We start from the raw sequence: 12,490 nt of genomic DNA on the forward strand, positions 1-12,490 counted from the left end.
AGCCCCAGGCCTAGAATTAGGTAGCCCTGAGTTTCCTGAATTCAAATCCTGCCTCAGACACTCACTAGCTGTGTGACCCTGGGCAAGTCACTTCACCCTGTTTGCCTCAGTTTACTCATCTGTTAAATGAGCTGGAGGAGGAAATGGCAAAACCACTCCAGTCTCTCTGCCAAGAAAACCCCAAATGGGGTCACAGAGAGTTGGACACGACTTAACAATGATGGGCTAAGGATACTGTGTGAGTGGATTCAGACTGATGTCAAAGCCACGCCTGTGGGTAGACACACGTGCACACATGCACACCCACACTCTCTCATTCAAGCGCCACAACAAACGGAACAACCAGCTGGGGCAGGGAGGGAACAGAACTGAGGCCTGGCCCAGGTGGGGAGGGGGCGCCTCAGCCTTCCAAACCTGCTGGGCTGTGGCCTGTCCACAGGGGAAGGCCCCCAAGGAGGCTGGAGGGAGGCCCCGGCCTCAGCCTCTACCCTGACCCCAGCTCAGCTAGGAGGAAAGTGAGACCCAGGCGAGGGTGCGCACACAGGGGCAGCCCCGGCCCTTTCCTCACTGGCCCCTGAGGGTGGGAGAGGGAGGGCAGCCTTACTTGAGGCTGGCTTCAAGAGCACCCACACTCAGTGACCATTCCGCCCAGGAGGGCGGGGCTGGGAGTGTGCCCACAGCAGCAGGCCTGCTGCAGATGCCCAGGAAACACCTAAGGTCACTGAGAGATGATGCAGAGTTCATCCAAGTCCTTGTGGGTCCTGGGGGCAGAGTGGGGCTTGGGGGGGGCGGGGACCTGGAACAGGGCAATGATTGGCTCATCTGGGGCAGCCAGTGCCTAGAGCTAAGGAGGAGATGTGCTGGGGCAGGGGGCTGGATGGTGGGAACCCAGGGGGACCACTCCGAGCACAGGAAATCTACTGCCCAGAGTAAACCAAGTCTGTTTTGTTCTCGAAACACAAGCTGCCCAATCTCTGTGCATGCTCCCTGCACCCTTGGGTGCCCCCTGGAGCTGCCTCTGCCTCCCCCGACTACCTGAGAGTCCGGCTGCTCTGGGGACAGGGTCTGGCCAAGGGGGCTAAGCAGGAGGCCGGGGACAGATGTGCCAGAGCCACCTCCTCTCTCCAGTGCTGGGGGCATGCCAGGGGCAAGCAACCAGGGGGCCCTTCTGAGCACGCTGATGTCCCAGAGCCTCGTCTGGCTTCCCATGCTTGCCTGCGAGCAGGAGGGTGGAGGGAAGACGTGTGGGAAGGCAGAGCCGGGCTCCAGGAGGCAGCAGAGGTGCAGGGGAAGGAGCTGGGGTGAGCATGGGGTCTCCTCTCACTTACCTGCATAGGCCTCGAGCACATGTTGGTTAGCACTTCCTTCCAAGCCAATGAATACACATCATCCCCGAACATCTCGGTCAGACTTTTCTAGGAGGGAAAAACACCCCAAACCCCAGCACATTCCAAGTAAATGCAAGCCAGGGAAGAGGAGAGCTTGTGAGGCCCCAGGCAGGGCTCCCTGGCCCACTGTCCGCTTCCCAGGCTGGGAGAGGGCTCCCTTAGGGCCCTAGGTCCACCCTGCTCTAGGACCCCTCAAAGCAGCGGCCGCACCCCTGGGGGTAAGAGTATGAGAAGCCAGGACAGGACTACAGAGATCACAGCGTGATGTTCCCTCATTCTGCAGCCTGGGACAGAAGACGTCTTGCCCATCACACGGTTGGTGAGGGACAGCTTGCTGCTTCCCAAGCCTGCTTCTGATCTCTTCTCACCAGAGCATGGTGCTCCCGGAGGCCCCAGCTGCTTTGGGGGCCTGCCCCAAACCCACATAACCCCTGGTGGGGACAGGGTTCAGCAGTGGCCAGCCCTGGTGGGCAGAGTCAAAGCCCGGTTGTCCATAGCGGCTCCCCGGGTGCCAGCATTGGATCCCACTGCTCTCCTTGGCAGCTGGCCTGGAGTGGCTCTTGACCTCAGTGTGGCCCCTTCGACAGGGAGGGGATTCCAGCCAAATGAGCTTTCTCTTTGGGTGGGGTGGGGCTGAGGCCATCGGTTTCTGAGTTCTTGGCATAAAGCCCCCAAAGGTGTCTAAGTAATTTCAGTTAGAAAAATACAACACCACCTTGAATTGCAAGCAAGAATGGTCAGTGTGTGGATGGCTCCGAAGCCCAGGCCTCAGCCCTGGCTCACGCACTCTGCCAATGGCAGTGGCTGCGCTGGGTACACTCCACAGTCTTGGCTGGGGGGGGGGGGCGGCAGGGGAAGGGGCTTCTGTGTATTACAGGCCCCCGGCCCTTCCCTGGGCTGGGCTCACAGCCTGGACCAGCATTCCCTAGACCAGTCCTGAACTACTGCCTGGAGGGAACAAAGACTCCAGACACCTTCCTTCTGCCCAGAAACATAACGGGCACAGCCGGCAGAGCTTTGGCCCAGGTGCCCACATGAGCTTAGCTGCTGGTTATGCTTCTGGATTGTTTCCCAGACAGGACCTTAGGGTGTCTGGGGGTGGAGGGGGAAGGAGTCTGGGGTCCAAGGTCTCTCTGGGTCCCAGATGCCTCCCCACACCTCCAGGCTGCCACCAGGATGCTGACTGCTCCGGCCATGCCCACCTCTCTCCACAGCCTGGAGCCAAGAGCAGGCCACAGGCCCTTCCTCCCGATGCCTGCTCCTGCCCCTCCTGCCCTGGGCCTTCCTCCTAGGCCTCTTCCTTGTTCCCTCCCCCGGGAATCCTCTGGCCTGGGGAAGACGCTGGGACGAGCCTCCGAGGGGTTCAGGCACATTCTCTCTCTCTTCTCCTAGGGGACTGTAGGATCCTTGTGGACAGGGGCCACTTCCCTGTGCCCTGGAGCAGAGCAGGCCCTTCCTAAATGATTGCTGATCTGAAAGGACCGTTGAGCCTGAGCAGGGCCAGAGACGCTCTACGGGCCACCTCTGATGGAGGGGGAAAGCCCAGGACCGACCACCGCATCGGCGAAGAGCCAGGGTGGACCCCGGCTCCCACAGTCCCTAGCTGTGGCACCATGGACGTGGGGCGTAAGGGATCGGAGCCTCGGCCCACCCTTTTATAAAACTGGAGTGTCTGTGCTTGGACACTATCACAAGGGCCTGCTCCGGGGAGCCACCGTGGCCTGGAGGGCCAGAGTCCCTAGTTCTGGGCCTGGGGCAGTGGGGATGGTCCGCCTGTCCCCAGGACTGCGTGCCACTTCAGCTCTTCAGCCCAGACTCCAGAAGACTACCTACTAAGTTCCCGAGGGCAGGGGCCTACACCACCCCATTAGGAGCCCAGATCCCTGCCAAAGGGCTCCACAAATTGGAAAGCCCCACAAACAGGGCTGCTTGGCAAGGCCCAGTAGACCCTGCCTGGCTCCTCTGAGGAAACAGGGGATTGTGGCCACTCCCCCTCCTCCCCCGCCGGGTGGGCCCTGGCAGGGCGAGGCACTCACATGAAGGGCTCCCGCTGAGCTGAAGTCAATGGCCAGCCCCAGCTGGTCACAGAGCTCCTTGAGGTCATTCAGCAGCTTGGTCTGGGGCGGCGGGTGGCGGCGCAGCAGGGCCCGCTTGGGGAACGAGCGGTAGATTTGATGAGCCACAGCCATGTTGGCCAACAGCATGAACTCCTCCACCAGCCTGCAGAGAAGGCATCAAAGAAGTGAGTGGAACAAGGGTTTTCCCAGCAGAAAGATGGGGGGACAGAGCCCCAGGCTGGGGGCAGCAGGCTGTGCTCAGGGCAGTGTGTGGCTGCGCGTGCATCGTGACGTGGGGCACCTGACTGGGTGACCGTCTTGGGGAACATTCCTCAGTCGCTCCCCCATCCCTTTCCTTGTATGGGCTCCTTCCCAGAAATACAGTGACTGAGAGGAGACAGAGGGTACTGGATAAAACCCTGCCTCTGTCACCTGACTGCTCTGGGTCTCAGTTTCCCCCTCTGTAAAACGCTGGACCAGATGATCTCTAAAGTCCCTTTTGGGTCTAGATCTCTGAGCCTATGAGGGAAGGCACGGTCCCATGCCAGGAGCAAGGAGGAGAGGTCGAGATGAAGGCGCCCAAGCCGATGCTCCCAGCACCCCGGCCGCCAGGGGACAGCAAAGCAGAGCAGAAATAATGAACCTATTTTTCACTGTGGAGGCCCAAAGGCAGGCTTGCCAGACACTGTCCCCATGTGGACAGAAGAGAAACTTCAGGAAGGAACCAAAGGGCCCCTCGGGGAAGGATTCCGGGGAAAGTGCTGAGCGCTGTGCCAGCCAACCTGGGGGTACAAAAAGAGGGGCCCAGAAGGAGTGTGTGGGTCAGTCAAGGAGAGAGAGCCCTCACGTGGCCTGGTCCTGTCCCAGGTGGATAACGCAGAGCTGAGGCCACATAATGTAGATGGAGAGAAGGAAGCAATTGGCCTGTGTGAGTGTGACTGGGGACGATGGGACAGCTGAGTACCAGGATCTGGGATCGTCCACCAGGAAGATTTTAATCCCATCCTCTGCCCTCTCACTGACTCACAGGGACTCACTGGGAGCAAGTGAAATCACAACTACAAAGGCACTTAAATCCATTTTTAAAAGGGACAGTGTCAAGGCATTGTTAGCTGTAGTGATCACCACTATTATTCAATATTGTGCTAGAAATGCTAGCTATTGCAATAAAACCAGAAAAAGAAATGGAAGGAATGAAAACAGGCAATGAGGAAATAAAACTATCACTCTTTGCAGAAGATATGATGGTATACTTAGAAAACCCTAGAGAATCAACTAAAAAACTAGTTGAAACAATTAACAACTTTAGTAAAGCTGCAGGATATATGATAAATCCACATAAATTATCAGCATTTCTATATACTACCAACAAAATCCAGAAGCAACAAATAGAAATAAATTATGTTTAAAATAACTGCAGACAATATAAAATACCTGGGAGTCTACTTGCCAAGACAAACCCAGGGACTATATGAACACAATTACAAAATGTTTGTATGGAAAAAAAAGTCAGATTTAAACAATCAGAAAAATATTAATTGTGCATGGACAGGGAAGTCAATATAATAAATGACAATTCTATCTAAGTTAATTTATTTATTCAGTTCCATTCCAATAAAACAACCAAAGAATTAATTTATAGACCTAGAAAAAATAATAACAAAATGCATCTGGAAGAACAAAAGGTCAAATATCCAAGAAAATAATGAAAAAAATGTGGAGGAAGGTGGCCCAGCAGTACCAGATTTCAAACTATATCACAAAGCAGTAATCTTCAAAACAATCTGGTGCTGGCTAAGAAATCATGTGGTGGATTAGTGGGATAGATTATAGACACACAATACGCAGTAGTAAATAACCATAGCAATCGAGTGTTTGATAAACCCAAAGATCCAAGAATTGAAAAAATGTCACCATTTGACAAAATTGCTGGGAAAACTGGAAAGCAGTTTGGCAGAAACTAGGAATAGACCAACACCTCTCACTGTATCCCCCAAAATAAAGACAAAATGGACAAATGATTTAGGCATAAAGGGTGATATCATAAGTAAATTAGGGGAGCATGGAAAAATGTTCTTGTCAGATCTATGGATAAGAGACAGTTTATGACCAAACAAGAGATGAAGAGGATCACTGGAAGCAAAAATGGATATTTTTGATTATATGCACAAAGCTAATGCAGTCAAAATTAGAAGGAAAACAAAACTCCATTCTGAAAAACAATTTATAACACTTACTAGCTGTGTGACCCTGGGCAAGTCACTTAACCCCAATTGCCTCACTAAAAAACAAAAAACAAAAAACAAAAAACAACAATTTAGAACTATGCCCAAAGGGCTATAAAACTGTACAAACCCTTTGACCCAGCAATATCACTCCTAGGTATATATGTATATGCATATGTATATATACACATATGTATGTATATGTGTATAGCATCTCTTTTTTGGTGGCAAAAGAGGTGGAAAGTGAGGGGATGCCCATCAATTGCGGAATGGCTGAACAAGTTGTGGTATATGATTGCGACGGAATACTACTGTGCTATAAGAAATGAAGAGCAGGAGGATTTCAGAAAAACTTAGGAAGAATTACATGAATTTATGCAAAGTGAAGTGAGCAGAAACAGGATTACACTGTACACAATAAAAGCAATATTGTAAGATGATCAACTGTGAAAGACTAATATACTTGGATCAAGACAATGATCCAAGACAATTCCAAATGACTCACGATGAAAAAAACTATTCACTTCCAGAGAGAGAAGTGATGAACTCTGAATTCAGACTGAAACATACTTTTGAATTTTTTCTTTTTTTGGTGTGTTTTCTTTTGCAACATGGCTAATATAGAAACAAGTTTTACATGACTTCACATGTAAAATCAACATCAAATTGATTCCCTTCTCAAGGAAGGGGAAGGAGCAGAAAGAAGGGAGAGAATTTGGAACGTAATGGGGGGGGCAAAGAGGGTTAAGTAACTTGCCCAAGGTCACACAGCTAGTAAGTGTCAAGTGTCTGAGGCTAGATTTGAACTCAGGTCCTCCTGAATCCAGGGCCACTGCTTTATCCATTGAGCCACCTCGCTGCCCCCTGGAACTAAAAATTTTAAGAAATTAATGTTGAAATTTTTTTACATGTAATGGAGAAATAATGAAATAAAAATATGTTGGAAAAAACCAGACCAACATTCTTTTATGCTAAAAACCCCACAAAGTATAAACATAGAGGTAATTTCTCTAATATCACCCAAAAAAATCTATCAAAAGCAAGCATCATATGCAATAGGGAGACATTAGAACCTTTTCCAATAAATGTGAAAGTTAAGCAAGTATGCCTACTGTCCCCATTATTATTTGATATGATTCTAGAAATGCCAGCAATAGCAATAACACAAGAGAAAGAAATTAAAGGCATAAAGATTGGTAAAGAGGACACAAAACTATCCCTATTTACTGATGACATGCTGGTTAACTTGGGAAATCCTAGGGAATCAGTAAAGATACTAATTGAGATAATTACTAGCTTCAGCAAACTGTAGACTACAAAATAAATCCTCCCAAACCAACTGAATGTCTATATAATAATAACAAAACATAAGAAACAATAACGGAAATGGAAATCCTGTTCCAAATAACTGAAAATTGCATACAATATCTGGAGATTTACCTACCAAAGCACACGAGAGACTTACATAGATTCAATTACAAAGTGCTCTTCAAGGAAATAGAACACTTTAATGGAGGGATGTTCAGTGCTCATGGCTAAGCCACAACAATATGTTAAAAATGATAACATTTCCAAAATTAATTTATAATTTTAATGCTATGCCAAACAAATTACCATGATGATATTTTACAGAACTTGATAAAATAAGAAGAAGATTCATTTGGGAAAACAAAGAGGTTTAGACTATCCAGGGAAACAATGAAAAGAAATAGGGATACTGAGGGAAAAGCACTTCCAGAACTCAAACTATATCATAAACCTGCAGTCATCAAAACCATCTGCTACTGGTTAAGAAAAAAAGAGATGGGGGCGGCTAGGTGGCGCAGTGGATAAAGCACCGGCCTTGAATCCAGGAGTACCCGAGTTCAAATCTGGTCTCAGACACTTGACTTATTAGCTGTGTGACCCTGGGCAAGTCACTTAACCCCCATTGCCCCACAAAAAAAAAAGAAAAAAGAAAAAAAGAGATAAAGAGATGGATCCATGGACTAGACTAGACAAGGAGACTCAGAAACAATAGAACTCAATAACCTTGTGTTTGATAAAGTGAAAAAACATAAAATTAGCAAGGAAAAAACTCCTTATTTGATAAAAACTTCTGGGCAGTCTAAAGATTGCTTTCTACTTTAGGCAGAAATGAGATTTGGACCAACACCTCACATCATATTCCACAACATAGTCTAAATGGATATGCAACCTTAATATTAAAGATCATATTAGAAAAAAACTTAGAAGTTAAACAGCTCACAAAACTCTGGCAGCTATAGGTAGATCTGTTAGTCTTAAGTAAACAAGATATAGGTAAATAGGTAAAATTTGATTACTGAAAAACTTCTGCAGAGACAACATTAATGCATCTAGAATAAGAGGGCATTGAATGAGAATAAATCTTAAAATCAAATTTCTCTGATATGTAAACAATTAAAATATGTGTATGAAACACATGTATACAACATATGTATACATGTATATGACTAACAGCCATTCCCCAAAAGCTAAGTGGTCAAAGAATATGAACAAAAATTCTCAAAAGAATTGTAAAGTATTCACAACCACATGAAAAATTATCTAACTCATTAACAGTAAAAGAAATGCAAATCCAAACGACCCTGAAGTTTCACCTGACACTCTGAAAATTGGCAAAGACGACAAAAAATGGAAATGGTCAGTCAGCGTTGGAGGGGTTGTGGGAAGGCAGGCACACTAATACATTGTTGGTGGACCTGTGAAATGGTACAACCATTTGGGAAAGCAATCTAGAATTACAGGAATAAGTGACTAATATCGCCTATACCCTTTGAAGCAGAGATTCCTTTACTGGGTTTGTATCCCAAGGGAGCCACCAATAAGCAGAAAGTCCCCATGTACTCCAAAATCTTGATAGCAGCACTTTTTAGCAGATGCCCATCGATGGGGAAATGGCTAAACAAACCATGGTATATGAATGCAATGGGACACTGCTGTGCTCTAAGAAATGACATGTGCGATGGATACCAATGAGCACAGAAGAATCTAAAGGAACTGATGCAGCAGAGCCAAGGAAACAGGATGCGCAGTAACTCCAGTGATGTAAATGCCACAGAATGATGAAGATCCAATGGGACCTGGAGGACAGCCCTGACCGAACCCCCTATGGAGGGGGGGAACCGCAGGCGTCACACATGCCCTTTATGGATTTTCTCAACGCACTCCTCAGTTGTGCTGGCTTCTTTTCTCTCTAATACAATTAATATCATTTATTTATTTATTTATTTGCGGGGCAATGAGGGTTAAGTGACTTGCCCAGGGTCACACAGCTAGCAAGTGTCAAGCGTCTGAGGTCAAATTTGAACTCGGGTCCTCCTGAATCCAGGGCCGGTGCTTCATCCACTGCACCACCTAGCGGCCCCATCTAATACCATTTGTCATACACAATGGCTTGGGGGCTGGGGTAGGAGGCCTGGGGTGACTATGGTGACATGAAAAACAGAAAGTATCAGCAACAAAGCAGGAGTTGAGAGCTCGGATGAGCTTCCCGCCAAATGTCTGCTCTGCACCCTGCTTGCATGTGCTTTGCTAGTGTGGCCACCAGATGGCAATCTTGGTCCCCATACAAGTCCTCTATGAGGAGACCGGGAGCCAGGGGGCAGAGGAAAACTGCTGGAGCCTGAGGACAGGCCAGAGCCCGCTGTCCCTGGGCCCCCGGTGCCCAGATGGGCCAAGTCTCGGGGAGAATCCCCAGGATGATGAGCATCTTCTCCCGGATCTGGGGGCGCGGCATCCCCACACACGTGTGCCTGTGCACGGGTGAGCATCTCGCGAATGGGAGAACAGGCCCCTTCCACAGGAGCTCCCTGGGCCACAGGCTGCCCTGTCCCCTGCACTCAGCCCCTCCCCTCCCCAAGCAGGAGAGTTAGCCTGTGGCTGGAAGCCACCGGCTCAGCTCCTGGTCTGCATGACGGCCACCATCCTGGGAGATGGAGGGCCCGAGCGAGCCTGCAGCCATGGTGCCTCCTAAGTCTCCAGAGAGAGGGGCCCAAGAGCTTTTATTACTCAAACAGTGCACACGCCGCGGCCCCCTTGGGCTGGGACGCCAGGGGAGGGCACTGCTCTAGAAAACATTCTAATCTGCCCTCGAAACCCTCCTCTCACACACGTGCACACACACAGAACGCGCACACAGAACGTGCACACGCGCACACACACAGGCGCACACAGAACGTGCACACGCGCGCACACACACAGAATGTGCACACGCGCACACACACAGAACACGCACATAGAACGTGCACACACGCACACAGAACGTGCACACACGCACACACACATGCGCACATGCGCACACAGAATGTACACTTACAAGAGCAGATCACAACAGGCTTCTCCAGAGTCTAGCCAGGGTCAGAAGGGGCCCGGGGAAGAGAGTGAGCAGCCAGCCGCTCCAACGCAAGCAGGGGAGAGAGAGATTGCAACACTCGGGTTTGTCCTTAAGCATCTGCTCGGCCTCTCATGTCATGCGGCCATCAGGGCTGAGACTCCCAGAGAGGACTGAGAACAAATGCTACATGTGGAATCACCAAGACCTGGCCCCGCACCTGGCCCCGGCCCCTCTCATGCTCTGACTCTGGGCAGATTCTCCCCCCCCCCCCCATTTCCTACTCTGTGCAGGAGGGGCTGGACGAGGTGGGCCCTGGGCACTCTCCTCAGCCGGCCTGGGAGGCCTTCCCATCCTGGGGGTGGCCAGCAGGTGGTGCCCCAAACATTCCCAATAATGGCCCACAGAGAGACCTCGAGGAGATGCAGGCCTCGGCCGGTCTCGGGCCTCCTCTCTTAGAGCACCGCCACCCAGCCCCAGAGTGTGCTGGTTTGACCACTGAGGCCCAGGTTTCTGAGTGAGACATACACGTCAGCGGACGTCGACAGATTCTAAGCAGATGCCCTCTCGGCGTGGCTGGGAGCAGCAAGGCTGGCTCTGTGCCCACAATGCCCACCCCACTCCTGCTCTCCTGCTTTCCCCGCCTCCAGGGGTCCATCCTAGATGCACAACCCTGATCGCAGCACGCCTGTATCCAAAACAAAGGCCGAGATGCCGACTGGCCTCATTCTCAGCCCACTTGGGTGATGTGCCCATGGTCTGGGCAGGCCCCTCTCCTGCCTTTGCTCTTCCCACACTCCAGACCCACAATGTTACACCCTAGAAAATCCAGTCACAGGAATCCTCGCTCTACTTCATTAGCTGGGGTGTGGGACAGACTGAGCCAGAAACTGAGCAGGCTGGGAAGAGACGATGGAGAGGTTCTCTTTGGGGGATGAAGCGTGGAGAAAGACTGTCCTAGGGGCCAAGTGCTGGAGACGCAAATACAAAATCCAAGAAGGCCCCTGCTTTCCGGGAGCTTGCACTGGAACAGGAGCATTCTGGCAGGTGTCTCAGATGGCCCCCAGGCACAGTGGAGGTGGGGGCCACACGGAGGTTTTCCCCACAGCAGTGACAGATATTAAAGGGCTCATTCGCTTTCTCTGGCCTGTTCAGTCAGTTCCCAGATTGGCTATGCATGAAGCAAGATGGAAAGGAACACCCCAAGAGGTTTAGGAAGTTGCTTTGGGGGGTAGCTAGGTGGTGCAGTGGATAGAGCACTAGCCCTGGATTCAGAAGGACTTGAGTTCAAATCTGGCCTCAGACACTTAACACTAGTTGTGTGACCCTGGGCAAGTCACTTAACCCCAATTACCCCACCAAAAAAAAGTCATCTAATTAAATATCCATTTTGAGGCTGCTAGGTGGTGATAAAGCACCAGCCCTGGATTCAGGAGTACCTGAGTTCAAATCCGGCCTCAGTCACTTGTTACTTACTAGCTGTGTGACCCTGGGCAAGTTACTTAACCCTCATTGCCCCACCAAAAAAAAAAAAAAAGGAAGTTGCTTTGGAACTGGGCTGGGAGGCTCTGAGGCTGGGGGTCCAGCTGCTGCCCAGTCATCCCAAGCCGACGGGGCTGGTAGGGTTGTTGTGGTACCCTGAGCAAGGACTTGTGCTGCTCCAATGACTTTTCTCACAAAGACGACTTGGTTAGCTTTTGGTTAAAATGACAAGCTTGGGAACTGGCAGCTTCCACTTCATTTCTTCCCAAGGGCACATTCTCAGGGGCAGCCAGTCACCCGTGAGCTCCAGGCCTCTGACCAGGTACCACGCATGTCCTCACAGCCAGCCCTCCCTGCTCTACCGCTGTACCCGACCTCCTGGGGGAAGGCAAAGAGCGCCTCCAAATTAAGTGCAAGCTGCAGAAAGCTGCTCGATCCAGAGGAGCCTGCAAGCAATTGGAAGTCAGCAGCCCGGCTCCTTCTCAGAGTTTCAGGCAAGCCCAGCTGGGGGCTGGAAACTTTGAAAACATCATCTGTGTCGATTCCCCTGCTTCACCGCCTGAGACATGCCAGCGTCCCACGCACAGGAGAGAGGCAGCACAGTCATCAACAGCAGCTCCAAACGGATAATTGCAATGCGGCTCCTGCTGCGCCAGGCCCAGCAGTGGGGCTGCGGTGGGATGGGGCAGGGCAGGGCACAGGAGTCTAGGTCTCCCCAGCTCCATCGGGGCCAAGGTGGCAACTGTGTAGGACCTATCCAAACCAACGGGCTGCCTTGGTGAGCAGCCGAATGCCAAGCAGGGATTCTTGGGCTTTGGGAGCCCGTGTGTCAGTGAAGGAGGGGAGCTGGTGCAGGTCACTTAGCCGGGGCACCCTCAGCCTGGCTTTGGGAGTCTGTGTTCTGTGGTCCCAGGTACCTGCTGTGGCCGGCTCTGTGAGAGGGGATGGGGGACACAGCGGGTGCACTGACGGCCTACTTCAGAG

The 12,490-nt window shown here is 50.8% G+C and overlaps 1 protein-coding gene across 3 annotated transcripts in view; it reads right to left on the reverse strand.

Moving 5' to 3' along the window:
- DIS3L2 (DIS3 like 3'-5' exoribonuclease 2) overlaps positions 1-12,490 on the reverse strand; it is a 334,795-nt gene that overhangs the window by 4,454 nt on the left and 317,851 nt on the right. For all 3 annotated transcript variants that reach the window (XM_043963981.1, XM_043963979.1, XM_043963980.1), the window contains 2 exons: positions 3,425-3,608; positions 1,329-1,415 (listed from right to left, as the gene is read on the reverse strand). In XM_043963981.1, the coding sequence (XP_043819916.1) occupies positions 1,329-1,415; positions 3,425-3,608 (271 nt within the window). The remainder of the gene's footprint in view (positions 1-1,328; positions 1,416-3,424; positions 3,609-12,490) is intronic.

The sequence above is a fragment of the Dromiciops gliroides genome, chromosome 4 (assembly GCF_019393635.1).
Source record: "Dromiciops gliroides isolate mDroGli1 chromosome 4, mDroGli1.pri, whole genome shotgun sequence".
Classification (NCBI taxonomy): Eukaryota; Metazoa; Chordata; class Mammalia; order Microbiotheria; family Microbiotheriidae; genus Dromiciops; species Dromiciops gliroides.